This window comes from Molossus molossus, unplaced genomic scaffold (assembly GCF_014108415.1).
Source record: "Molossus molossus isolate mMolMol1 unplaced genomic scaffold, mMolMol1.p scaffold_m16_p_10, whole genome shotgun sequence".
Classification (NCBI taxonomy): Eukaryota; Metazoa; Chordata; class Mammalia; order Chiroptera; family Molossidae; genus Molossus; species Molossus molossus.
Genome location: NW_023425345.1, coordinates 54,756,358 through 54,783,299, shown reverse-complemented (window position 1 = coordinate 54,783,299; position 26,942 = coordinate 54,756,358). Strand labels below are relative to the sequence as shown.

The following is a 26,942-nucleotide window of genomic DNA, read 5'->3' as shown; positions in this document are numbered from 1 at the left end:
GTCTGGCTGCCCAATTAAGCTATTGTTGAGGAAGGTACATGCAGGTGCTATGATATCACTAAGAGCTACATAAACCTAACTATTAGTGCTATTGGAGGAGAGGCTGACTTAGAAGCACACATAACTTTGAATAAATGTTGCTGAATAAAACAATTAATACCGTATTAAAAAATTTGTGAAAACAAAAGGACCAGTTAATTACTGTGTGAGAATGATAAAACAGTATCTGTCTTAACTTGCTTCCCCTGTGTTTTAATCAGCGCCATTCCTAACGGTTAAATTACATGTTTAAATAAGAATGTTAAATTATACACCCTGGTTAATCCTGCCCTTTGTAAGTCATTCAAACTGTCTTGCTTTTTTGTTTCTTTGTTTTTTAATGTATACAAGTTTTGTTTAGATATTACATCAAGCAGGGTATCCATAGCCACAAATCTAATATCTGTCTTGGCCTTTTATTTATTTATTTTTTTATCCTCACCCGAGGACATTTTTTGATATTTTGTTCAGATAGAGTGGGAGGGAGAAAGAGAGAGAGAAATATCGACATAGGGCCGGGGACAAACCGCAACCGAGGTATGCACCCCTAGCGGGAACTGAACCCGGGTCTCTCGGGACCGCAGGCCGACGCTCTAACCGCTGAGCCAAACCGGCCAGGGCTGTCTTGGCCTTTTAGAAATAAACTTTACTAACCAATGCACTGTAAACTTAACCAAGTAAACATTCTATTAAGAAAATTACACATTGAGCCCTGGCCGGTTTGGCTCAGCGGTTAGAGCATTGGCCTGCGGTCCAGAGAGACCCGGGTTCGGTTCCCGCTAAGGGCATGTACCTCGGTTGCAGTTTGTCCCCGGCCCTGGTTGGGTCGTGCGGGTGGCAGCCACTCGATGTGTCCCTTTCACGTCGACGTTTCTCTCTCTCTCTTTCTCTGCTCTATCTGAACAAAAAGTAAAAAAATGTCCTCGGGTGAGGATAAAAAAAAAAAAAAAAAAAAAAAAAAGAAAATTACACATTGAGGGGGAAACCCTACAAAAATGTGACAATGATCCATCTTTCCTAAACCTTGATAGCAGAAATTTCATGACCCCCACATCTCCAAACACAAGCAGCCTTCCATATCCAAGGGTTCCATATCCACACATTTAACCAACCTGGGATGGAAAATGTTCAGAAAAATAAAGTTACATTGTTGCTGATGTGTACTATGTAGTTAGAGCCAAGACGGCTGCATCTATCCTGAACATGTACAGACATGTTTGACATGTTTGCCACTATTCCCACAATGATACAGCATAACAACTCCTTACATAGATTTACACTGTACTAGCTACTATAAATAATCTACAGATGATTTAAAGTATTCAGGAGAATGTGCATGGGTTTATATAGGGGACCTGAGCATCCCCAAATGTTGATATCTGAGTAGGGTCCTGGAACCAATCCCCTGAGTACACTGAGGGAAGACTCTAGTTCCTCAAAGTTATTTAAACATTTTGAAAAGGGAGTCAATGAACATCTGCGAGATGTTGTCGATATGAGTCCAGCTGGTGTGGCTCAGCGGTTGCGTGTTGACCCATGCACCAAGAGGTCACTGGTTTGATTCCCGGTCGGGACACATGCTCAGGTTGTGGGGCTTATCCCCAGTGAGGACCATGCAGGAGACAGCTAATCGATGTTCTCTGTCATCGATGTTTCTATCTCTCCCTCTCACTTCCTCTCTTTCTAAAATCAATAAAGGAAAAAAATTTTTTAAAAAAAAAGTTGATATGATAAAATACAGTATTCCCCCTTTATCTGCTGTTTCACTTTCCAGTTTCAGTGAACCGTGGTCAACCGTGTTCTGAAAATATTAAATGGAAAATTCCAGAAATAAATAATTCGTAATTTTTACATTTCGAGCCATTCTGAGTAGTGTGATGAAATCTTATGCCATCAAGGATGTGACACACCCCTTGTCCAGGTATCCACTCTGTATCACTACCTGCCCAGTCACACAGTAGCCGTCTGTCTCAGTGATCAGCTCGACTGTTCAGGTATCACAGTGCTTGTGTTCACGTAACTCTTACTTTACCTAATAATGGCCTCAAAGCACAAGAGTGGTGAGGCTGGTAATTCGCATATGTCAAAGAGAAGCTGTAAGGTGACTGTTACAAATCATCAGAAGGTCAATAGCAAAAGAAAAAAGAAAGGTCAATAGCAGCCTAATGCTATGTCACAGTACCTACAGCATTCACCTCACTTCAACTCATCACAAAGACAATGTCACATTATCACAGAAGAAAGATGAGTATAGCACTATATTTTGGGAGAGAAAGAGACTATAGTCACATAACTTTTATTATAGTATATTAATTGTTCTACTTTATTATTAATTGTTGTTGTTAATCTCTTATTATGCCCAATTTATAAACTTTACCATAGGTATGCAAGTATAGGAGGAACACAGCATATACAGAATTTCAGTACAATGGTTTCAGGCATCCACAGGGTCCTGGAGTACCACGCCTATGGACAAGGAAGGGCACCTATGTGGCATAACTAGAGTAACTGCTTCACAAACTCAATGCTCAAAAAACACATTCTTGGTATTTGTAAAAGATGAATTTACAACAACACACATACAAACTAGTCTTGTGGGTGCTTATACCCTCTACTGACATTTTAAGAGTTTGTATAGATGTATATATAAGTTATTTGGTTTACTAAAAATATTTTCTAACATATGATGCCAAATTGCTATCTGTTAGCCCATCCCTCCCTTTCCTGATCCCCACGAGTCAGAATGTACCCTCACAAAGAAACATCCATGCTTCAGTGGTTGCTACAACCTGCTGACAGATTAATAAAATAATAAATTATTGATGTACAATATAACGAATTCCTCTAGATAATAGATTAATTATTACAGATATAGGTTCTAGGTTTTTATGTATTTTAGGTGTTCTTTTTTTCCTTCTGAGACAGTCTTCCAACTACAAGTTGCTGTGAGTCATGTAAACAATGACTAGAAACAAAAATACATATATTGTTTTATAACATTATTAAACAGGGCTAAACCTTTGAAGGCTGTAAAGTAATAAACCACATACTTCAAAAAATAGATACAAACAGGTCACAAGTAATATAATGGTCTTTTATAAAAAAGCTTAAAAATAAAATCATATACCACTGGAAACCAATTTTTTTCCTGATTTAACACCATGATATATAAATAAAGTTTCTGATGAGGATTTACAAGAATATTATTCTCATATTGATTCTAATTAAAGAACACAAATCTGATGTGTGGTGTCAGATCGGTACCTGATTTATCACTTTGTTAGGTATATAAATGTCTAATCACTATGTTGTACACTGAAACTAATATAATATTATATGTCAACTGTACTGAAAAAAAAAAAAACTTTATAAAAAGAACACAAATCTGAAAAGTGCCAATCGCAACTTAAGGTTTAGTATTTAATAAGAACTAAATATGCATACAATTCATACAACAGATTTTATAAGTTAATGAGGTTTACCTTTATTTCCCCAAATAAACTTTTTTGGTTTGCGAATGTAGCTTCAAAATAGGACAAATCAAAGCTATTTTGATTGGCAATGATTTCTTACAAAAGAAGATTCTTTCCAGTTTAAAACTATTCATGTTTTGTAAAAATTACCAAGCAATGTATAAATGTTAGGAGCTAAAAGCATCCCAAGTTTTATTACACTTACATAAAAAATGCTCCGAAATGAAAACAAAAGCAGTACCAGTAGCAAACAAACATATTAAGTGTTCAACAGAAACAGTTTCAGACCTACTTATCAAATTGTTGATTATCTTGGTCTTCTTCTCTCTTTCTATCACTAATAGATATTATGGCCCACGGTAAAAATTCAAAATTAAAGTTTGTTTATTTATATATAACTCGGTATTAAAATTAGAGCTATTAATTAATGTTTTATTTTAGGTGGACTATAATAACCAAAACTTTTAACCAACTATTTTAAACTTTAACATACAAGTAGAGGAAAACAAAAGTTTTATATGTATTAATCTAGGGAGATGGTCATGCATAAACATTCAGGTTCTGGAGTCAGGTTGCCCAAGTTCAAATCTAGACTCCGATGCTGACTAGCTTTGTAACCCCAGTGAAATTATTCTCTCTCTTTAATCCCTCATCTATGAAATGAAAGTAAATATTGTTCCTTATAAGATAACTATGAGAACTGAATGAGATCCCTATGTAAAGCATTGTGGGCATTATAAGCACTTGGTAAGATTTACAATTATTAGCACAAGTATGATCACATCTTCTACAATCTTTATGCCTTGTAGGGAAGAAGGAAGCTAATATCCCAGGTGTCTCATTAAACAACTTCTCATATGTAATTCTGATTTTCTTCCTATACATGTGCACACACACTCAAGCATATTTTTGGGTAAAAGCATTACTCATTGTGTGGAGATGGTGCTATGGACTTGCTATGGTCTGAATGTTTGTGTACCCCCCAAAATTCATGTTGAAATCATAATGCCCACTGTGATGGTATCAGAAGGCGGGATCTTCAGGAGGTGCCTAGGTCACAGAGGTAGAGTCCTCATGAATGGAATTAGTGCTCTTATAAAAGAGAACCTACAGAGCTCCCTAACACTTTCCACCATGTAAGGACAGAGCAAGCAGTTGTCCGTCAGCAACCCAGAAGAGGGCCTGGACCAGAACCTGATCATGCTGGCACTCTGATCTCTGACTTCCAGCCTCCAGAACCATGAGAAATAAATTTCTGTCATCGATAAGCTAACCAGTCTGTGGTACTTTGTTATAGCAACCTGAACAAACTAAGAAAGGACTGAACTGTGCAACCCCAAAATTCACAGGCTGAGGCCTTAACCCCCAGTGGAATGGTATATTTGAAAGGGGAGCCATTGGGAGGTACTGGGTTTATGAGGTCATGAGGGTGGGCCCCTCACAATGGGATTAGCATCTTTATCGAGAGACATGGGAGAAGCTACCCCTCTCTCTCCACCATCTGCGGACACAGCAGGAGGCAGCCATCTAGAAGTGAGGAAGACTGCCCACATCATAACCCAACCATGCTAGCACCATGACCTTGGACTTCACAGCCTCCAGAACTGAGAAAATACTTTTCTGTTTAAGCAATCCTGTCTATGGGTTTCTGTTATGGCAGTCCAAGCTGACTAATACAGGTGGTATTTTCAATGTTTAAGCATATAAGGGAAAATGATTCTAAGTTTTTATTTTTTTAAGTTCATCAGACCCATACAAATTCACAGTGTGCACAGTTTCAAAGACTGCAAGGTAGGCCAGACTATGTCATGGTTAGACAGACATTACACTCCTGCCTACAGTGTAATTTCTTTTTAAGAGCACAATATAAATGTTTCTTATTTTTCAAAAAGCTGCTTGAAACAGTTCTAGTTAGTTAAGCCATGGTGAGACAGACATTACACCTATGTCTACAGTATATTCTAAGTTATAACTTAAGGATTCTTACCTTTTGTATCTGCCCGAAACTGCTCTAGATGGCTCCTGTGAAGTAAAAATAATAACATATCAGTTTGGAGGTGTGTGCAAGCACACAATTCCAGATTGCATAAAACAGCTGATCGGAAATATCTGAGTTTGCAAGAAAATAAATTGGAATAATTACCATTACTTTAAAAAATTCACACTGCTGGTCAAACAAAACAAGATTCTACATCTAATATTTCAGACAAAAAAAAAAAAATCACTTTTTAAAAACTGTATTGTGTGGTGGTGGTTGTTAATCGTTACCCAAGAATATTTTTTCCATTGATTTTTTTTTTTTTAAGAGAGAATGGGGAGTGGGCATCGATGTGAGAGGGACACATCGATTAGTTGCCTCCTGCATGACCGAAACTGAGGTACGTGCCCTTGACTGGAATCGAACCCGTGACTCTTAGGTCCGAGGGCTGCCGCTCTTACTGCTGAGCCAAACTGACCAGGGCTATGCCCTCAATTTAAAAAACAAAACAAAACTATAATTCACCACATATATATAATAACCACTGCTTATTTTTTAAGACAGCTAAAAATAAAAAGTAAGAATGTATTTTTTATGCTGATTCTAAAGTACTAAAAAAATTACTGTAAAGTTAATATTAACCATTGGGGTACCTAACCAGTCAGTCAGTCATTTCTCTGTTCAGTCTTTTAATAGCCTAAGTTCTCCCAATATTATTACAATATCATTTTAATAAAACCGGTCAAAATTAACTCTTTTTTCTAGTTAATCATTAAAAGTTTCCAAGAGAGACCCTACAGTGAAAGAATTTCAGATATGATCCAAGTCAGAGAATCATCTCCCTTCACAAGATGACCAGATTCCAGACGGAAACAGCAAGTGCTGACCGCATGGTGCAACCAAGGAAACATCAATGTGGGAACTGTCCGCACACCTCATGGTTAGGATAAGATTTAGATCCAAGTGTCAGTGCTACAGGTCAGTCTCAGTTTCTTCATTTTCAACAAGAAATAACAACAATGTCTATTTTATTGGATTAAGTGGAAATTAAATTATATAAGTGGGTAAAAAAAAAATTAGCATGACTCCTTTGTAATTAACCAGTTCTTAGAAGTAATCTGGTGACAGGACAGGGTAAACACCCGTGTGTGTGGTTTGACTTGCTTTGACAGTAAATTCAAGGACATTTTAACCCTCCCCTGGGCATCAGCTGTTCTTTACTTGCTAGGCTAAGAAACTTTAGAGCAGTGATTTTCAACCACATGCTGCAAGAGTTTTTAAAACATGCAAGATCTAACTTTTTAGTCAGAGGCACTGACCTCTTTTCCCTTAGATTGTCAAATAAAAACAATGACAACAGGCATCTGGTGTGAATGAATCAAAATTATACCTTTTGTTTTTGTCAGATCGGCAAAAAAATATATTTTGTGTGTGTCACAGAATTTTAGTAATTAGTTTATGTGCCATGGGATGAAAGAGGTTGAAAATTGCTGCTTTAGCTTTCCTTATGTGCCTGTCATTAATGTAGCAGCCCCTAAAAGATAAGGCAGATGAATCCTGCTACTTTGTACACCAAACATGTAAAACAGTTATCTTATTTATAGAAATTTGAAATCTCTAGTGAATACCAAAGAATATCCTTTACAAAATTTAGTTTTAAATTATTTTTGAAACCATAGTAACTATATTAAAATGTTTAATCACTGGTCACTCAGATAAAGCAGAAAGAAATATTAAGCTTATGTGTATCCACTCAAAATACATTTCATTGAATGCTGGTGATGATGATCTCACATATAACTTATTCCCCTAAAGGTTCACAAACAGTAGTTCAACTAACATTTTATAAAAATTTTCTCTTATAAAAATTCCCTAATCTTATTTTATATCAACTAAAACTAAGGCATATACTTAAATGATACCTGTCTAAATAAGCATTAGGAAAAAATGCTAATAATGCCTTAAGTTCCAAAACATCATCTCTCTCATTTCAATTTTAACTGAAATATTTCAAAACATGACATCAACTTGACTGCCCAGACTACCTCTTACTGAAACGGAGTCAGCAGAACTGCTGATGGAAATAACCCTTTTTGGATTTACTGATTTGTGGGTTACTGACATACAGATTGAAATGGCATAAACAACTTGGCAATAAATAATATTCCTGAGGCTTAAAACAGGCATTTCCCTAATGTGGTAAAACTCTGACCTAACACAGTTTTAGAGCACAATTTTAACAAATCCAGGAATGGAGGGAATTTTCAACAACAATAAACGATAGTGGCATTATACTAATTTTACACTTTGGCCCAACTATAAATGAAGTCAGTATCAGACAAGTTTCCAGGTAAGTATAGTAATAGAAAGTTAGTAATACCAGTTTTCTCCATTTCTTACAGCTTTAAAGAAAAAAAAAACAAAAAAAAACTGGTCACTTACAACTTATCTCAACTAAGTCTTAGACAGTATTTTCTATAGAGCTAGAAGTTAGAATGCTAACATACTTGATCAAATCACTCTTTGCTCATGTCCAAGATGTGTAAACAATTAGGATTTAAGCTTATTTCTATATAACTAATACTTCAGCCCTGGCCGGTTTGGCTCAGCGGTTAGAGCGTCGGCCTGCGGTCCGGAGAGACCCGGGTTCAGTTCCCGCTAAGGGCACGTACTTCGGTTGCAGTTTGTCCCCGGCCCTGGTTGGTCGTGCGGGTGGCAGCCACTCGATGTGTCCCTTCACATCGATGTTTCTCTCTCTCTCTCTCTTCCTCTCTCTCCCTCCCACTCTATCTGTACGAAAAATGGAAAAATATCCTCGGGTGAGGATAAAAAAAAAAAAAAAAAAATAACTAATACTTCAATAGTTAAAATTCTGATGCAGGCAGACAACAATTAAGTTTATTTTTTACTGGTAGATTTGAATATGGTCTTTTATTAGATTACCAATTTTGCAGCTAAATGTTACTTCACAATGACTCTAGTGATCAAATTACATTTCTTAACAATGAATTTGTTCCCCATATTAGATTGACTATATTAGTATTAGTATAGATTGAAAGGGTGGTAGTTTGCTTATCATGTGTTTTCAAAATCACTAATTACAGATGGAGTTAAATGATCCCTTTCCAAAAAGAGAAAATTGGTCATATCTTGACAATGTCAGGTAAAAAAAAAAAAAAAGTCAACCCCTACCGTGCAATAAAAGAGTCCCTTATAACTTGAAGGAGGAAAATACTTGAAATTTCTATCCATTAACACAAAATTCTATATAAATACAAACACAAACTCCACCTTAGATATTTTTAACTAGAAGCCTTTATATTTCTGTGGCCACAAGGATTTCCAAGCAAAGGTAACAATTTAACAATTACTGTTAGTTAATTTATTCTAAATATTGGGGTGGGGGGCAGAAATACCAGTATAACTAAAATTCCTTGCAAAAACGACGACTGCTAAGCTGATATTGGTCTTTAAATTTTGTTTCAAAGAATACGTAATTAGACCTTCAAATAACCCCAAAGCCTGTTATACAACTGACTTAAAATACACTTTTCCTGGAGTAATCTTCCTTGTAATGGGGTTTATATTACTAAAGGTGGGGGGGGGGGCGATATAGAACTTAGAAAATGCTGGCAAAGCAACAAACTGTTTTGTGTAAGTTTAATCAAAACATTCCACTACATTCAAGCTGAGAATGGTCAATAAGGAAATCCCATAAACGCTGCCTTTACAGATGAGTGGCTGATCAGAACTAGTCCAGGATAAACAAATACAAAAGTACATGTGATTCAGGAAGATCACACAAACACAGGCCCAACAGAACGTGGCAAAATAATTCCTAAGTTATTAAACTAATTAGCAACACAGCCATAACCCTCAGTAAACTTATGGCGTAACATGCTAACTGGCCCTCAAGACTAACTCAAAATACCTATATTGGTATACATAATGTAGCAAAAGAGATTGTTGAAGAGAAGTACAGAACAAAATATAATGTGTAAAATTGATAAAATAACTAAGACAATGAAAAGACAAAAACTTTATCAAACTAGCAAAGATTTTAAAAGGAAAAATCTATAATTCATCTTCCTTTCCTGAACAATTCAGCCCTGATATCCAAATACTGAAACCCTACATGAAGAAGAGCTGACTGGCAGAGAACCAGAGTCCAAGCACACAGCAGTGTCCCTAGAGCAGGGAGGAGTTGCCTGGCCAGAGAAAGTGGCTGCGAAAACAAGCAGGGTGTCTCCAAAGCAGGAAAGGGGAGGCAGGTTATCAGCCCTGAGGCAAGGTCAGAAAGGGAGTCATATGAAGGAACAACAGGAACCTCAAGCAGAGCCCTAGCTGGTGTGGCTCAGTTGGTTGTAGTGTTGACCGGTACCCTGAAAGGTCAGTATCCAGGTTGCAGGTTCAATGCCCAGTTGGGGTGCATGAGGGAGGCAATCGATCCATGTTTCACTCTCATATTGATGTTCATCTCTCTCCCTCCCTCTGTCTCATATCTATAAAAAGCACATCCTTGGGTGCAAATTAAAATAAAATAAAATAAAATACCCCATGCAGAGTGGGATGGTCATCCATTTAGGAGCGTGGTGCAGAACAGGGTTTTAGGGTCCCAGAAGGGTATACCCTCCATGCTCTGAGGTAGCATGGTGAGGGGAATTCTCTACCTCTGCAGGGCAGAGAGCATCTCTGCAGAGGGATGAGCAGGGCTGATGTACCAAAGAGGGAGAAGAGAGTGTCCAGAGTGGCCCCCTGGCCTAGAGGTGTCAGAACCCAATCAGGTTGACAAGGAGTCCCTATGGGAGGGCAATCCATCCTGAGGTCTCAGAGTCTGAGTGGGAACAAAGAAGACCAGGAAGAGCAGCCTGTCACAGGATAGCAGAACCTAAGCCGTTAAAAGGGAATCCCGGAGATGGGTGACCTGATGTGAGGAGTCACAAAGAAAGCAGGGTGAGGAGAGGATCCTGCAGCCTCACATGGGATGCCCAAGCCTGAAGAGAGTGAAGAAGGTGTTCACAGGGAGAGCCAACATGGGACGTCAGAACCCACTTGTAGTGAGGAGGGCATGCGTGTGGGGAGGAGTGGCAATGGGAGACAGCTTACATACAGGGGACTTGAACAAATAAGAAAACATAGTAAGAATAATGGGAAATAGGTTTCTCAATGGCACAAAAGGGAGATACAAATATTAGAATAAATACTAGAATAAACCTTATGGTATTAGATTAGAATTGGAGGTATTGGTAATAAATTAGTTTCAACATCTATATAGATAGATAGATGAAGCTAGGTATGTATGTAGATAGGGAGTCAGACAGATATATATATATATATATACACACACTTTGTAGGTCTGCAAATACAGAGGAACTAGGAATAGTGACATCTTAATAACATGAAATGTACATGTTACCTACAGCCCAGATTTTAGCTTCCAAATTCTATTTTCCAGTAAAAGGAATCATATCCCCTTAGAGAAATGGCTACTCCCAAGGCTGGAGATAGGAAAGTTAGAGATGACCCTGTAACATGTTATACCAGAAAACGAAGTATTCCAAGAATGATGGAGACGTGGCAAAGAATACAAATCTGGGATAATTGGAAGATCAAAGCAAATGATAGTTTGGTGGTAGGCAAAATAATGAACCTCAAAGATGTCCACATCCTAATCCTAAAACCTTCTAATATATTAGGTTACATGGCGAAGGGAAGTTAAAGTTGGAATCAACAACCCCAAATGGGAAGATTATCTAGGATTATTTGCTGGACCCAATGTAATCACAAAAATCATTAAAAGTGGAAAAGAGAGACAGAAGTCAGAGGGAGATATGACTAAGAAGAAATGTCAGAATGACATGATGAAAGGACTCAACCCACCATTGCTGGAAGGAAGGAGACAATAGCCAAAGAATACGAGTAGCCACTAGAAGCTAGAAAGGAAACTGATTCTCCCTTAGGGACTCCAAAAAGGAATTCAGCCCTGATTTTAGCCTATGATTTCAGTCCTCGATTTTAGCCCAGTGAGATCCATGTAGGACTTCCAACTTACAGAACTATAAGATGATAAATATGTGTTGTTTTGAAATACCAAGTTTGTGACAATTTGTTACAGCAGCAATAAAAAACTAATGCAGATGGTAATAGGGTATAACCTATCAGATAACTAGGTAACAGTGACTTGATAAAGGTATACAGATATAAATAGATATATGATAGATGAGTGGACAGAGATAAAACGTTTGATGGGAATTAGGATATCTACATGGTTCAAAGAATTTATCCACAAAATATCCTTTTTCTTTTCAATTTTATTTTGTATTGGTTTCAGGTGAACAGCTTAGTGGTTAGACAATCATATACTTAACACAGTGTTCCCCTTGATTTTTCCAGTACACCAACTGGCACTATTATACAGTTATCCGACATTATCGATCATATTCCCTATGCTTTTCCTACATCCCAGTGACTGTTTGTAACTACCAATGTGTACTTCTAATCCCTTCACCACTTTCATCCAGTCCCCCGTCCTCCCTCTCCTCTGGCAACCTCCAGCTCACTCTTTGGTCTGAGTCTGTTTCAATTTTGTTTGTTTTGTTCTTTAGATTCCACATATAAGTGAAATCATATGGTATTTGTCTCTGGTTGCTTATTTCACTGAGCATAATACCCCCTAGGTCTATCCATACTGTCGCAAATGGTAAGATCTCTTTTGTTTTTATGGCTGAGCAGTATTCCACTGTGTAAATGCACACCACTTTTTCATCCACACATCTACTGATGGGCACTTGGGTTGCTTCCATATCGTGGCTATTGTAAATAATGCTGCAATGAACACAGGGGTGCATATATTCTTTCGAATTAGTGTTTTGGGGTTCTTCGAATAAACCCCAGAAGTGGAATAGCTGGGTCATAAGGCAGATCCATTTTTAATTCCACAAAATATGTATCTTATTAAGAGGGGGAAACACATGACCAAGGTGATCATCATCAGCAATGGGACAAGTTAAAATCAAGTGCCATCTGATAGGACAAGCAATGAGAACATAGCATCAATTCTATGACATTCCTGACAAACATTATAACCTGAATCTAATGATAAGTAAACCTTAATAACCCAAATAGAAGGATATATCACAAAATAACTGACCTATAATCTTTAAAAGTTTGAAGATTAAGGTAAGGAAAAACTGTGGGGCTGTTTCAGATAGAAAGAAACCAAAGAGATATGACAACTAAATGCAACACATGATTATGAAGTAGAGTTTTTGCTATAATTTAGGACACAACTGGGGAAAACTGGCAAAAGTTGAATAAGTCCGGAATAGTAGATGCTAAGAATATCAATTTTAATTTCCTATTTTTTATTTCATTTTATTTTTTTTTATCCTCACCCGAGGACATTCTTCCATTTTTTTGTTCAGATAGAGTGGGAGGGGGAGAGAGGAAGAGAGAGAGAGAGAGAGAGAAACGTCAACGTGAAAGAGACACATCAAGTGGCTGCCACCTACACGACCAACCAGGGTCGGGGACAAACTGCAACCCAGGTACATGCCCTTAGCGGGAACCGAACCCGGGTCTCTCGGGACCACAGACCAACGCTCTAACCTCTGAGCCAAACCGGCCAGGGCTTAATTTCCTATTTTTAAGACCTGTATCGTGATTACGTAGATCTTTTCTTGTAGAAAACACAACGTAAAGTATGGGGGTATCAGGTTAGCAACTTATTCTCAAAAGTCTAGGGGGGAAGTACTTTGCGGTACTTGCAACTTTTCAGTAAGCTTGAGATTGTTTTAGAGAAGGAATATAAAACTCATAAATGCCCTCTCACAAAATGACACTGATTATATAAACTGACAAACTTTTTTCATAAATAACTTGGATAGTATGCATCAGAAACTTTTTAATTCTTACATTGCTTTGATTTTTGGCCCAATTAGTTTATCTCTGGAAATCTGGCCAAAGAAAATAATTCAAACACAAAATGTGTAATCTATAGAGATGTTAATTCCAGTATTATTTACAATAGTAAAAAACTTTAACCACTGAGAATTTTAATTAGTAGGAAATTTGTTGACCATTTATGCACATTAAAAAAGAAAACTCTATGCCACTGAAAACAACACAAATGTTTTGAATGACATGAAAAAAAGTTTATGCTGCACCACCTACAAAGAATATTTTGGAAATAACAAAATTACAAATATACATTCCTTTTCACCCAGAAATTTCAGTACCTGGATTTTATTCTGATTTACACACATATATGCAAAATAACATAGTGAGAGTTTTACACCACCACATTGTAATAACGAAAGATTTTATAACCACCAAGAGAAATTAGTTAGAAAAATTACAGTACATTTAGAAAATAGAATATTGTGCATTTGCAAAAAAATAATAAGGAAGCTCTTTATGTACTATTATGAAGGTCTCTCCACAATATTAAGTGAAAAGAGGAAGATGCAAAATGGAGCACTTAAAATCGGAAATATGCATAGACATACAGGTACCTCTGGAAGGACACACGAGAAAAGAAAGTACTAGCTGCCTCCAAGGAAGATAACCAGGTAGCTAAGGGAGATCTTTTGTACGATACACCCTTTTGTAATTTTTTTTACCCTGTGACTGTATTTTTTTAAAATAAATTAAGCTTAAAGTTTAAAATTTAACAATTTATAAAAACATGCAAAGAAATACACCAAACTAAGTAGCTTCCCTTTCTTTACAGTTTTATTATTTTTCAAATTTTCCATTGATCATATGTTTTTTAATCAAAGAATATATTACTTTAAAAATTGGTTGGATTAAAAATCATAGCTAAAACTATACGAAAACATTTTAAATTACTTTTTTTTATTCCTGCTATATCAGATTACCTGGAAAATATCAAATAGAAACTTAAAATACCCTAACCTTTCCCAAAGCATACTATTAAGCCACATTCATAGTCCTATTTTATTCTTCATGTTCAAAGATTTGTTTCACTGAATGGCTGAGACTCACAGATAATGCTAAGAAACAAAGACTCTCTGGCACATTAAAAAAGCCTTAAATTGACCAGCCGGTGTGGCTCAGTAGATTGAGCGTCTTCCTATGGATTGAGAGGTGCTGGTTCTATTCCAGGTCAGGGCACATGCCTAGGTTGTTAGCTCGATCCCCAGTAGGGGGTTTGCAGGAGGCAGCTGATTGATGTAGCTCTCTCATATCTATGTTTCTATCTCTCTCTCCCTTCCTCTCTCTCTAAAAAATCAATAAAAACATATTTTAAGAAAGAAAAAGCGTTTAAAAATAAGCAAATAAAAAGCCTTAAATCAACCAATGATGTCAAAATTTTCTCTCTCTGGCTTACTTTTTGAAGTTGAAGCTGCAAACAAACATCTATCCTATATGAGTAGTTAAACATGTGAGTTTAGGTATGTACTATCTCAGAGAGAGGTCAGCTATGTAGACAGAGTTCCTGTTCCCACTCCAATGTCAATGAAACCACGTGGGGCCCATGGAAGAGAGCCTCACTGTCATCATAGGCACATAGCCTGGCAAAACAGACACTTGAGCCCTGGCCAGTTTGGCTCAGCGGTTGGAGCATCGGCGTGCGGTCCCGAGAGACCCGGGTTCAGTTCCCGCTAGGGGCATGTACCTCGGTTGCAGTTTGTCCCTGGCCCTGGTTGGTCGTGAGGATGGCAACCACTCAACGTGTCCCTTTCACGTTGATGTTTCTCTCTCTGTTCCTCTCTTTCCCTCCCACTCTACCTGAACAAAAAATGGAAGAATGTCCTCGGGTGAGGATAAAAAAAAAAAAAACAACAAGGTGAAAAATGAGTCACATCCTAACAGCTAATGAAACAAACAAAGGAAAAATGAAAGAAAGAGTGGGCCTGGGAAGAGATTAGAAAAGATACAGGAAAAAAGATAAACTGCATGAGGCAGAAAGCTCCTCAGAGAGCCCAGATCAGCTAAGACTGTTCTGTATCTGGGTATGTATTTGGGAATCAGCTGTATGTTCTAACACAAACGCACACCAGCTTTGATTGGGTACAGGATTCATTCCACAGGAAGAAATAACCTTCTTTCTAAAAGCTGCTGCCTGATGTTATTTGAGTATGCCAGAGTAAGTGGCATGGCCAAGAACTGAAACCAGGTCTTAAAATGCTATGGTGTCTCTCTATCCTAAAAAATTAAGCCTATATCTTCACCTGGAATAGACCTTGATTTTTTTTTAGGTTAGAATTCTCATCATCATGACTGAAGTATTTTTTTCATCATAACTCCATTCTAAAAATGAAAAGGGGAGAGGGGGGATTAAGCACTGCTCATGTATTTTGCATCCAGGCACCAGGGCTCATGAAAAAAATGCCTTCTTTTTTTAAATTGAATTTATTGGGGTGACATGGGTAATAAAATTATATAGGTTTCAAGTGTACCATCCAAAGTCAAGTCTCTTTCTGTCACCATTTATCCCCCCCCTTTACCATCTTCTACCCCCCCACACCCCCATTTTCCTCTGACAATCATCATACTATTGTGTGTCTATGAGGTTTTTTTTCTTTTTTGCTTAATCTGGCCACATTTTTCACCCAGCCTCCCAGCAACCCTCCCCTCTGACAGCTGTCAGTCTGTTCTCTATATCTACGAATCTGTTTCTATTTTGTTTGTTAGTTTATTTTGTTCATTATACAGGCATCCCTCACCACTTCACGCTTCAACTTTTGTGGCTTCACTCTCACGGTTTTTTCAAATATATTCATTAAAAAGTTGATTGAGACAGTGAAATGATACAGCACACGCTCGATCGCCTGAGTCAATTATAACCCCTGTATTACAATTAAAATTAAAATTACTGTACATATGGACTGTAGGCCTATGTATTCGAGCACCCCCACAAATCCTTCAATGCCAGGTGCAACTGCTAGAGTCTGGAACGGATTAACCGCCATAAATGAAGGACAACTGTATTCCACATATAAGTGAAATCATATGGTATTGGTCTTTGTCTGACTGGCTTATTTCACTTACATAATAATCTCCAGGTCCCAAATTTAATTTCAACTTTGGTAGACAAAGGATACAAAGATATTTAGATTATGAACAGTCATATAGATGCTGAAACATTGCTCATTAGCATACACCATATTATTTGCAATAGGTGCTACTTGACCTAGTATCAACAATTTGGGTCCAGGGGAACAGATAAATCTATATCACTCTATGATTCTTCATGTCAATGTGTCTGCCTCAAAGAACAGAGGAGAAAGAAGTTATGCATCTGCATTGCAACCACTTCAAAATATTTTGCTTCTCTCTGCCAAATGCCCTTTTATCATTACCTTGCAAATTAATAGAAAAGTTATATTTCATTTTTTTTGTCAATAAAATGGGGAGATTTTATTGGAAACACCTTTGAAAGTGTTATCTTAATAAAGTTCATTTAAAAAGTCAAAACTGGAACTTTAAAAAGACAACACTAGCTTTAGATCTCAAAATGTTATCAAATTTATTTAAGAGTAGATTATATCAAGATTATTTCCAAATTATACTTTATATTAAATGATATGCACAGTGATTTTCTCTATACTGAGGCATCCCAATACCATCAACTCCCAATTTTCTGTGCCATAAAAATTGAAAATAGCTACTTTAAAAAAGAGTTAAATTTTATTTTAAAAAGTATTTTATAATTACACAGAAATATAGATGCTTCCAGCAATTCATAATTTTTTCTTTTATTATTATGTTTAAACATTTGACTTTGTAGAAATTTGCTGTTCAACTCTTGATTTGCTTGCAATTCTAAAACAAATATCAAATTATAACAGAACTGTACAGTCACTTAAACTTACTAATTCTTACTTATTTAAGAATAAAGAGGTCATTATTATTCTTTGTTGTTTTTACAATTGATACTGTTTATACCTGCTCATTAGTCGGCAAATATTCACTGATCAGGAAATAAACACCAAACACTGCCTAAGTCAGAAGTATCTGAACATAAAGAAAATCAGTGGTGAAATCCATTGAAAATATTTCAGTGGAGCCAATGCAACCAAAATGAAACCAGAAAAATTATTAATAGTAAGTTACAAATTATCATTAAAATAGCTAGTGAGTGGCACAGTTGGTTGACATCGTTCTGTGCCAGTTCGATTCCTGGTCAGAGCACATACCTACGTTTTGGGTCGATTCCCGGCAGGCACGTGCAGGAGGCAACCGATCAAGGTTTCTCTCTCTCTCCTTCCTTTTCTCTCTAAGTATGCCCTCCAGTAAGGATAAAAGAAAAATAGCTAGTGACGTCCTGGTATTGTTAAATACTCACTTGTAGTAGGTAGGAATTGCCTGGATCTAATAAGCTGACGGCTTCATTCTGCATTGTGTTCTGTTGTGTAACTGCATCTTCTCGTTTTCGCTCTTTCTGTCCCGCTTCATCATCTTCATATTCATCTAAGCACTGAAAGAAAGAGTAATTTCCATTTTATTTCACATAATATTAATAGAAAGTATATAAAGATACATTTGATAGTATTAAAGAAGTATTTGTGCATTCAGAAACTAATTTACACAGTAAAGGTGTTCCTTTCAGCAATATATACATTTAATTCCTATAAATTAAATCACCTGCTTTTACACCCAAACCTCCACATTCACACCCCTGCCAACGTCTTAAGGTTCTGTATCATTCATTCAACAAGTAAACAAAATGTGTCTACCTTAAACAAGGCACTTTTCAGAAAATAACAAAAGATACACCACAGTCATGAAATGTATAGTCTACAGGGAAGATAAGACATATACATAAAACATAATGATAAAGGCCACTTTCTAGCTTATTTGTACCTGTGCATATATACAAGAGCTTTTTGCCAGGGAGGTAAGTCTTCTATAAAGACTCTGTAGAAGAGCTTATAATTTAAAGGATGGGTATAATTTGAAACTGCAGATACAGAAAAAAAGAGAATTTCAAATGTTGGAAAGAGTACATGGAGAAACTCAGAAAGGATGTTACTAAAAAGCTAAATCAACACCAGCATTATCTATCTCTAGACTTTTTACTGGGGGGGGGGAGGGGACATCCCATAATCAGAAACAAAACTCTATCCATTACACCCATTGTAACTGAACACATTCCTAACCAATACACTACCCTAAAGGGTTCTGTGAAAGACAAAAAAATAATCAGACAATGTCCCTGCAGGCACTCTGCAAACACTAAGACACTGACCAAAGCGCAGAATGGCAGGAAAGACAACAGAACTTACAGATGCTCCAAAGAGCAAATAAAAAGACGGAGGCCACTGTGCAAACTAAGCAGGATCACTGAAGTGTCTGAAACAGGAGAAACCTAGTACATAAAGCAGCATATTCAAAGACACAAGGTCCACAATGGGGGATATGGAAGCTGAGACGTCTTAAATTAGGATGATGTGGGGAGAAAATCGGGGAAAGAACAGAAGGGGTAAATTAAACAAGCAAGCTGAGGTTCCAGAGAATGTTCAGGGTCCTCTCCTGTAATAAAACTGTGTGTACTGGTGTCATCTGGTCCCAGTAATGTAACCCACTAAGAACTGGGGATTAGATAACTGGTACAAGAAAAATGATGATACTGTGGCTACTGCAATTGCTGAGTAATAAACTGTCCTTGTCTCCGACCCAGAAGACTCGTGTCTTCTGCCAGGATTCATAAAACTATAGTAGGGTAACACGTCAGCTCTCAAGTAGGATAAGATCTCAGATCCTTAACACTTCTCCACAAAGAAACATAAATAACATAAATAGCCTGAGACGTCTGAACTTTCCACTCTACATAACATGGAAAGGTGTTATAGTGCTACAATTCCCTGGAATATAAGTGAGACATGATCAAACTGATTTTGAGAAAGGAACGTGTACACAGCAATTCACAGTACAGATTAGCATGGACAAGGACCAAAAGTGGAGAGACTAGCCTGGCCAGTGTGGCTCTGGGGTTGATTCAATTCCCAGTCAGGGCAAATGCCCAGGTTGTGGGCCCAATCCCCAGTGGAATGCATGTAGGAGGTGGCCAATCGATGTTCTCTCTCATCGATGTTTCTATTTCTCTCTCCCTCTCCCTTCCTCTCGCTAACATCAATAAAGACAAAAATTAAAAAACAAAAATTGGAGAGACTAGTCAAACAACATAGTAGGTACTGTGAGCCTATGAAAATGACATTTCCTAGGTAGAAAACAGAATCCAAAAGAGTATCATGTTTAATGGTAAAATATCAACAAAGTTTAAAAGCAAAATTAGACTTGAGACATTAATGTCCATTATGAATATAGTTGTTAACATCGCTCTAGAAGAACTATCAGATAAAACTAGGTTAGAAAAATAAGTGACTCCAGCATTAGAAAGAAGGCAAAACTTCAGATGATACAATTCTGTCAAGAACATAACCTAAAAATATTTTAGAATTATTAGAGCTACATAAGATGATTTTTCAATAAGGAAGCATAAATAAATAACTTTCCAAAGTAACATCAATAGCCAAATACAATATATAATTTTGTTGTTGTTGTTAATCCTCACCCAAGAATATTTTTTCCATTGATTTCTTTAGAGAGAGTAGAAGGGAGGGGGGAGGAGGAGTGAGAGAAAGAGAGGAGAGAAAGAAGAGAGACAGACAGACAGACATCGATGTAAGAGATACATTGATTGGTTGCCTCCCACACGCAGGGGATTGAACCTGCAACCCAGGTAAGTGCCCTTGACCGCGACCCTTTTTTCTGTGGGCCGACACCCGGCCAGAGCAAATTATATAATTTTAAAAGTAACCATAAAAGTAAACTAAAACATACTTTATTAAAAAAACTATAAAACTTTACTGAAGAATATAAATTAACCTATTCTTAAATTGAGAAAAACTTATTATGGAGATGTCAATAATCTGTAAATCAACTTACAAACTGAATAAAAATGTCAATCAAAATCTTAAGAGGATTTATTTGGAAAGTAGGGTGGATCATCTGGATGTACGAATACATAAGATATCCAGAAAAATTACTTAAAAAGAGTTTATGACAGAACACTCACTCTGGTTAACATTAAAATGTATAAAACCAGCCCTGGCCAGTGTGCCTCAGTGGTTAGAGAATCAGCCAGCAGGTTCTGTCCTGAGCTCTGGTTGGGACACATCCAGGAAGCAACCAATTGATGTGTCTCTCTTACTCACTGATGTTTCTCTCACTCTCACTCTCACTCCTCCTCTCTTCCCCACCCCCACTCTAGTCTCCTAAAAAAAAAATGGAAAAAATATTCTTGGGTGAGGATTAACAAAAACAACAAAAGTAGAAAACCATAATAATTAGGACTGTATGACAGAGGTCCTAGAACAGAAAAGAAAATTAATAAAGGAACTTGTCAGTATATAGTACTGAGATGAGAATTAACCATTTAATGTACGGCGGAGGCTGAGCAACAAGAATATAAGACCTGAAGAGAATAAAGAGTGGTCTCATCTCGTCCTCTGCTCTATGAAAGCAATCACCCCTTTCCGCAGTACCTGGATTGCAAAAATCCCTGACTGTAGGATTGACGTCAGTGAAAGTTGAAGCAGGTAGCCATGAACTCCCCGAGCCAGGGATGTTTATCTTTGTTTTCATTTCTAAGGCCCAGCTCTTCAACACTAACCTTCCCTTCTTTCACTCCCTCAATAAATAGAGACTTCCTTCCCAGCAGCACTTTAAAAGAAAAAAAATCTTCAGTAAATGTTTGATAAACAAATGAATGAGTTACCAAGACGAGACAAGAGATGGAACGTGGTGCCCCAAGTTAAAATTCTGAATGCTCTTTTCCATGCCACACCGTTACCCACTGACCTGGGAACCTCTTCATCACACATACTATCTCTGTGGAGAATGTGCATGTTACATCCCAGGCAGCTTGAAGAGCAGGGATTACTTGATGAACCACAACTTCCCTCTGAAATTCTTCTAGCAACCAGTACAGTTCTTTTAGAAACAAGCATTCTAAAACTCTTTATGCTATTTTATATAACTAGACTAAAAAAACCTAGATGAACGATTTGAAAGAAATGGTGAGATATATGAAATGAATGAAAGCAAGAGATCTGAGTTAATGGACAAAGATGAGCAAAAATATTTTCTATTTCTGTTTTTGGAAAGATTAATAATTCTCTAAGCACACAGCTGACTGGTATCCTTAAGGGAGAGAGTTGTTTTCAAATAAGTACTAGCAAAAGAGAACCAAAAAGAAGCCTAAAGGCTTTTTAAAGTTTTTTTTATGAATTATAAGCTTTTTATATCTAAAAGGAGGGGATGAAAAGAAAACATAATGATTTTATATTATACTTATATCAATAATGCAGGACTGAATTCCCTCTCTTCGTAGCTCTCATTTCTAAATAAATGTAAACATGGAAAAGTTATTCTCTCCTTTTACGTGGATTAGACAGAAAGTTGCATGAGAAGTGGGTTAACAAGTATTTGAAATGGAAATAAAGTCACTAAGAATATATAAAATAAAGATAGATGTAGTCCCTATTGGCAAAAAAAAGAAATAAAGTCATATTTTACCAAATAACTTTTAAACACAGATGATAATAAGCATCACTAGATTTCATCGAGCTCTGCTTTTCCCTAAATTGCATTTTAGAGCGCTTATGTTTTAACAAAAACCTCTGAAAAAAGTTATGATTTTCACTGCTAAAAGCTAATGTTGAAAAAAAAAGAGAAGCTATAATATGCTCTAGAATAATTATTCAAATCATTGCTACAGATCTGATAAAGTAACCAAATAAAAAGGAAATTAAGGTATCTTTAAAGTCCTATTAGTTAAGACTCAAAAAACTAATTCATAGGAATAGGATAAAACATTTAGAAATAGATCCAAATGCATAGACAAATTAGGTTTATGATAAAAGTGGAAACACATCAGTGGGAAAAGATGAACTTTTTATATGTGGTTTGGGGATAATTGGATGCTATACTAAAAAATGACATTGGAGTTATTCCACACACCACATACCAGGATAAATTTCAGTGCATCATTAAAAATAAGCAAAAATTTGAAGACATTCCACCAAAGAAAACACAGGGATGGCAAAACAACACAAGAAATAAGGTTCAGACTTCCGGTCAAGATGGCGACGTAGGGAAACGCAGTATCGCGTTCTCCCACAACCACATCCAAGTTACAACAAAACTACAGAACAACCATCATCCAAAACCGCCTGAAATCAAGCTGAATGGAAGTCCTACAACTACGGAATTTTTAAAAAAGGCAGCTACATCCAGACTGGTAGGAGGGGCGGCGGCGCGAGGGGTGGCGGCAGCGGCACGGCGGCGGCACGACGGGCTGGTCCCACACCCAAGTGTGGCGGATAAAAATCAGGAGGCTCCCGAGGCTGGGAAGGTCCTTCCTGAGGACTGAGGGGTCCCCGTCCCACACCAGGTGCCCCGCTCAGGTTTCCAGTGCCAGGAAGAGAATCCCCATAACTTCTGGCTGGAAAAACCAGCGGAAACTGAGGCTCAGGGAAGCTGACCTGGCTAGAGCCACAGGCAGCTCCCTAAAGGGCCCGCGCACGGACTGGTCGGACTCTCTCCCTCTAAGCTCGGAGGGGAGGCAGCTCCAGGGGCACCAGAGAAATACAGGGAGGAACTGAGCTGTTTGGCACTGGAGCGAGGGCTGGAGAGGGGGCTTTCTCGGGGACAAACGTGCTGTCAGAGGCCTTTGTTCCTTTGGTGAGCCCTTCCCTGGGGCTGCAGACAGTCGCCATATCTGGGACTCCAGCAACCTGGCTCACACTGGTAGCCCCGCCCTGCTGACTCCCTGAGGCCCCGCCCCACCCAACTTTCAGGCCCACCCAAGCTGTTGCTACTTGCTTAACCATAGGATTGGCCTGTCTTGGATCCTGCTTCAGGTTTTTCCTAAATTCTTTCAAACGAGCAGCATCGGGTCTCAGCGAGCCCCATACCTCTCATTAAGTAATACACAGAAACAAACACAGGGAGGCAGCAAAATGAGGATACAAAGAAACAGGTCCCAAATGAAAGAACAGAACAAAACCCCAAGAAAAGAACTAAGCGAAATGGAGATAAGCAACCTAACAGATGCTGAGTTCAAAATACTGCTTATAAGGATGCTCAATGAACTCAGTGAGGGCCTCAAGAGCATAAAAAAGTACCAGTCAGAAACGATCGCTGCACAGTTAGAAACGAAGGAGGCTTTAACTGAAATAAAGAATAATTTACATAGCTTCAATAATAGAGTACGTAAATCCAAGGAGCAAACCATCGATTTGGAATATAAGGAAGCAAAAAACGCCCAACCAGAACAGCAAAAAGAAAAAAGAATCCAAAAAAATGAGGATAGTGTAAGGAGCCTCTGGGACAACTTCAAGCGTGCCAACATTCGCATCTTGGGGGTGCCAGAAGAAGAAGAGAGAGAACAAGAAATTGAAAACCTGTTTGAAACAATAATGGCAGAAAACTTTCCTAACTTGGTCAAGGAAACAGACATACAAGTCCAGGAAGCACAGAGAGTCCCAAACAAGATGAACCCCAAGAGGCCCACACCAAGACACATCATCATCAAAATGCAAAAGGTTCAAGACAAAGAGAGAATCTTAAAAGCAGCAAGAGAAAGGCAGCTAGTTACCTACAAGGGAGTTCCCATTAGGCTGTCAGCTGATTTCTCAAAAGAAACTTTGCAGGCCAGAAGGGAGTGGCAAGAAATATTCAGAGTGATGAAAACCAAGAACCTACAACCAAAATTACTCTATCCTGCAAAGCTGTCATTTAGAATCGATGGACATATAAAAACTTTCCCAGACAAGAAAAAGTTAAAGGAGTTCATCACTACCAAACCGTTATTATATGAAATGATGAAGGGTCTTTTTAAAGAAAAAGATAAAATGTAGGAACAAACAAAATGGCAATGAATACATATCTATCAACAATGGAATCTACAAACAAAATGAACAGGAAGAACAGGAACATTCTCATAGATACAGAGAATATTTTGTTGGTTGCCAGTTGGGAAAGGGGTTGGGGGAATGGATGAAAAAGGTGAAGGGATTAAGAAGCACAAATTCATTGCTAGACTGACAAACCTCAAAGGGAACGGGGTGGGGGGGGTGGGAAGAAATAAACCAAAGAACTTATATGCATAACCAATGGACACGGACAATAGTATGGGAAAAGGTGGGAGGGGGGCGGGAGTGGGGAGGAGGGGGTCAATGGGGGAAAACTGTGGAACATCTGTAATACATTTTACATCCAACAATAAAGATGTGGGAAAAAAATAAATTAAAAAAAAAAAAAAAAAGAAATAAGGTTCAATATCATTAGTTACTAGAAAAATAAAAATTAAAACCATCCTGGCCGGTGCGGCTCACTGGTTGAGCATCGACCCATGAACCAAGAGGTCACCGGTTTGATTCCTGGTCAGGGTACATGTCCAGGTTGTGGGCCTGATGCCAAGTGGGGGGCATGTAGGAGGCAGCCAATCGATATTCTCTCATCAATGTCTCTTTCTCTCTCCCTCCCTCCCTCTCCCTTCTTTTCTCTCTGAAATCAATAAAGGAAAATATAAATAAACTACCAATTACCTAGAGAAATGAAAATATGTTCACTGAAAACTTGTACCAAAAATCAGCTTTTTTCATAATAGCCAAAAACTAGAAATAGTTCCGAATGTCCATCAGCTGGTGAACAGACTAAAAAAACTAGTACAGCCACATAGTGGAATACTACTCAGAAACAAAATGAATGAATCTCATGCTATAAGAAAAACACCACAAAGTGAAGACTAGATACTGGAAAAGCGTACTTATATAAAATTCTAAAGAAAGCAAAATCATAGCAACAGAAGCCGATCAGCAGTTCTCAGGTGCTGGGAGTGGGGGGTGCTGACTGGAAAGGGGCAGAGGGAGTGATGGAAATGTTCTAGATCCTGACTCCCGTGCTGGTTTACATAGCTGGGTACATTTGCCAAACTTCATCAAATTGCACTCTTAAAATAGTGGCATGTTATTGTATGTAAATGATGCCATAATAAATATAAAAAAAAAAAAATACAGTGGAGATATGGAACAAATGAAATGAATTAAAAAAGACTGAAGCTGCCCTGGCTGGTTTGGCTCAGAGGTTAGAGCGTCGGCCTGCGGTCCAGAGAGACCGGGGTTTGGTTCTCGCTAAGGGCACGTATCTCAGTTTGTCCCTGGCTCTGGTTAGTCGTGCGGGTGGCAGCCACTCGATGTGTCCCTTTCACGTCGATGTCTCTCTCTCTCTCTCTCTCTCTCTCTCTCTCCCCCCCTCCCTCCCTCCTACTCTATCTGAACAAAAAATGAAAAAAATGTCCTCGGGTGAGGATAAAAAAAAAGACTGAAACTAAATCTGATTAAGCCTCTAGATGCAACTACTAATTACAGAAACTAGAGGGGATAGAAGAACATACAGGATAACACCATGGGGCTGCAATTATGAGAATCCAGACTGTGGGAAATGCTAAGCAGGGCTCAAAAAACTGTAAAAGACGAAGGGGCAAATAGTTTAATCTTCTGGAGCTACATAAGGTATTTTGTTGTTGTTGTTTTTAACAGCTTTTTAAAAATATAAAAAATAACTTTTAGTTCTCGTTCATACAGAAACAAACTTCTGCTATAAAAGACCAACCGCCAGTTTCTACAACTAATAAATCTGAATCTCAGAAGATAAGGACACCAATACCAACATATTGACCTCATTTGTGTCCTTAGTAAAGAAACTATTTTAAAACTATTTTTTAAATTATAATTTAAGAGGCAGTTTGAACAATAAATATATGATGAAATTAAGCCTCAGTAGTTTCATGAAATTATTTTTAGTTTTTAGGTGTGACAGTGATATTACTGTTTTTAAAAAAAGATCCCTTATCTTTTAGAAATATATTCTGAAATATTTAAGAAATAAATAGTATGTCATCTGAGATGTGCCTCAAAGTAACACAAGAGAGAGAACGGCAGTGTGTGCTGCCGTCAGTTGTCGAAGCTGAAGGATGGGTCCATGGGGGACTTCACTCCACTTTCCTTTTGTATATGACTGAAATTCCCATAATGAAGTTTTTTAAATAGCAATAAAATTTAACTGTGCAATGACTAAATAACTAGAACTAGATAAATATTTTATTCTAAATAGCATAACACTTTGACTCTAGGAAATGAAGTGGTGGAGTGTTATTTGAAAGTGTGTTAAAAAAAATAGGAATGTTTCCAATTTGATGTAGAGTAAAAAAAAAAAAACCTATGTATTATTGATAGCAAATATACATTACCTATATCAAGATTGATTTTTTTCTTTATAATTGTCTAAAAAGTGTACATCAGATTAGAAAATTATAAATTAAAAACTTGGATTTTGGAATCAATGAAACCTAAATTCAAATATCACCTCTGTCACTTAAAATAGTAACAGCATCGACTATTAACTGAATATTTTCT

The 26,942-nt window shown here is 37.6% G+C and overlaps 1 protein-coding gene across 1 annotated transcript in view; it reads right to left on the bottom strand.

The window, feature by feature from the left end:
• The window catches only part of PAWR (pro-apoptotic WT1 regulator), a 122,238-nt gene that overhangs the window by 22,284 nt on the left and 73,012 nt on the right, over positions 1 to 26,942 (bottom strand). The window contains exons 3-4 of the mRNA XM_036252514.1: positions 17,804 to 17,935; positions 5,500 to 5,534 (exon numbers count right to left, since the gene is read on the bottom strand). Of these exons, the coding sequence (XP_036108407.1) occupies positions 5,500 to 5,534; positions 17,804 to 17,935 (167 nt within the window). The remainder of the gene's footprint in view (positions 1 to 5,499; positions 5,535 to 17,803; positions 17,936 to 26,942) is intronic.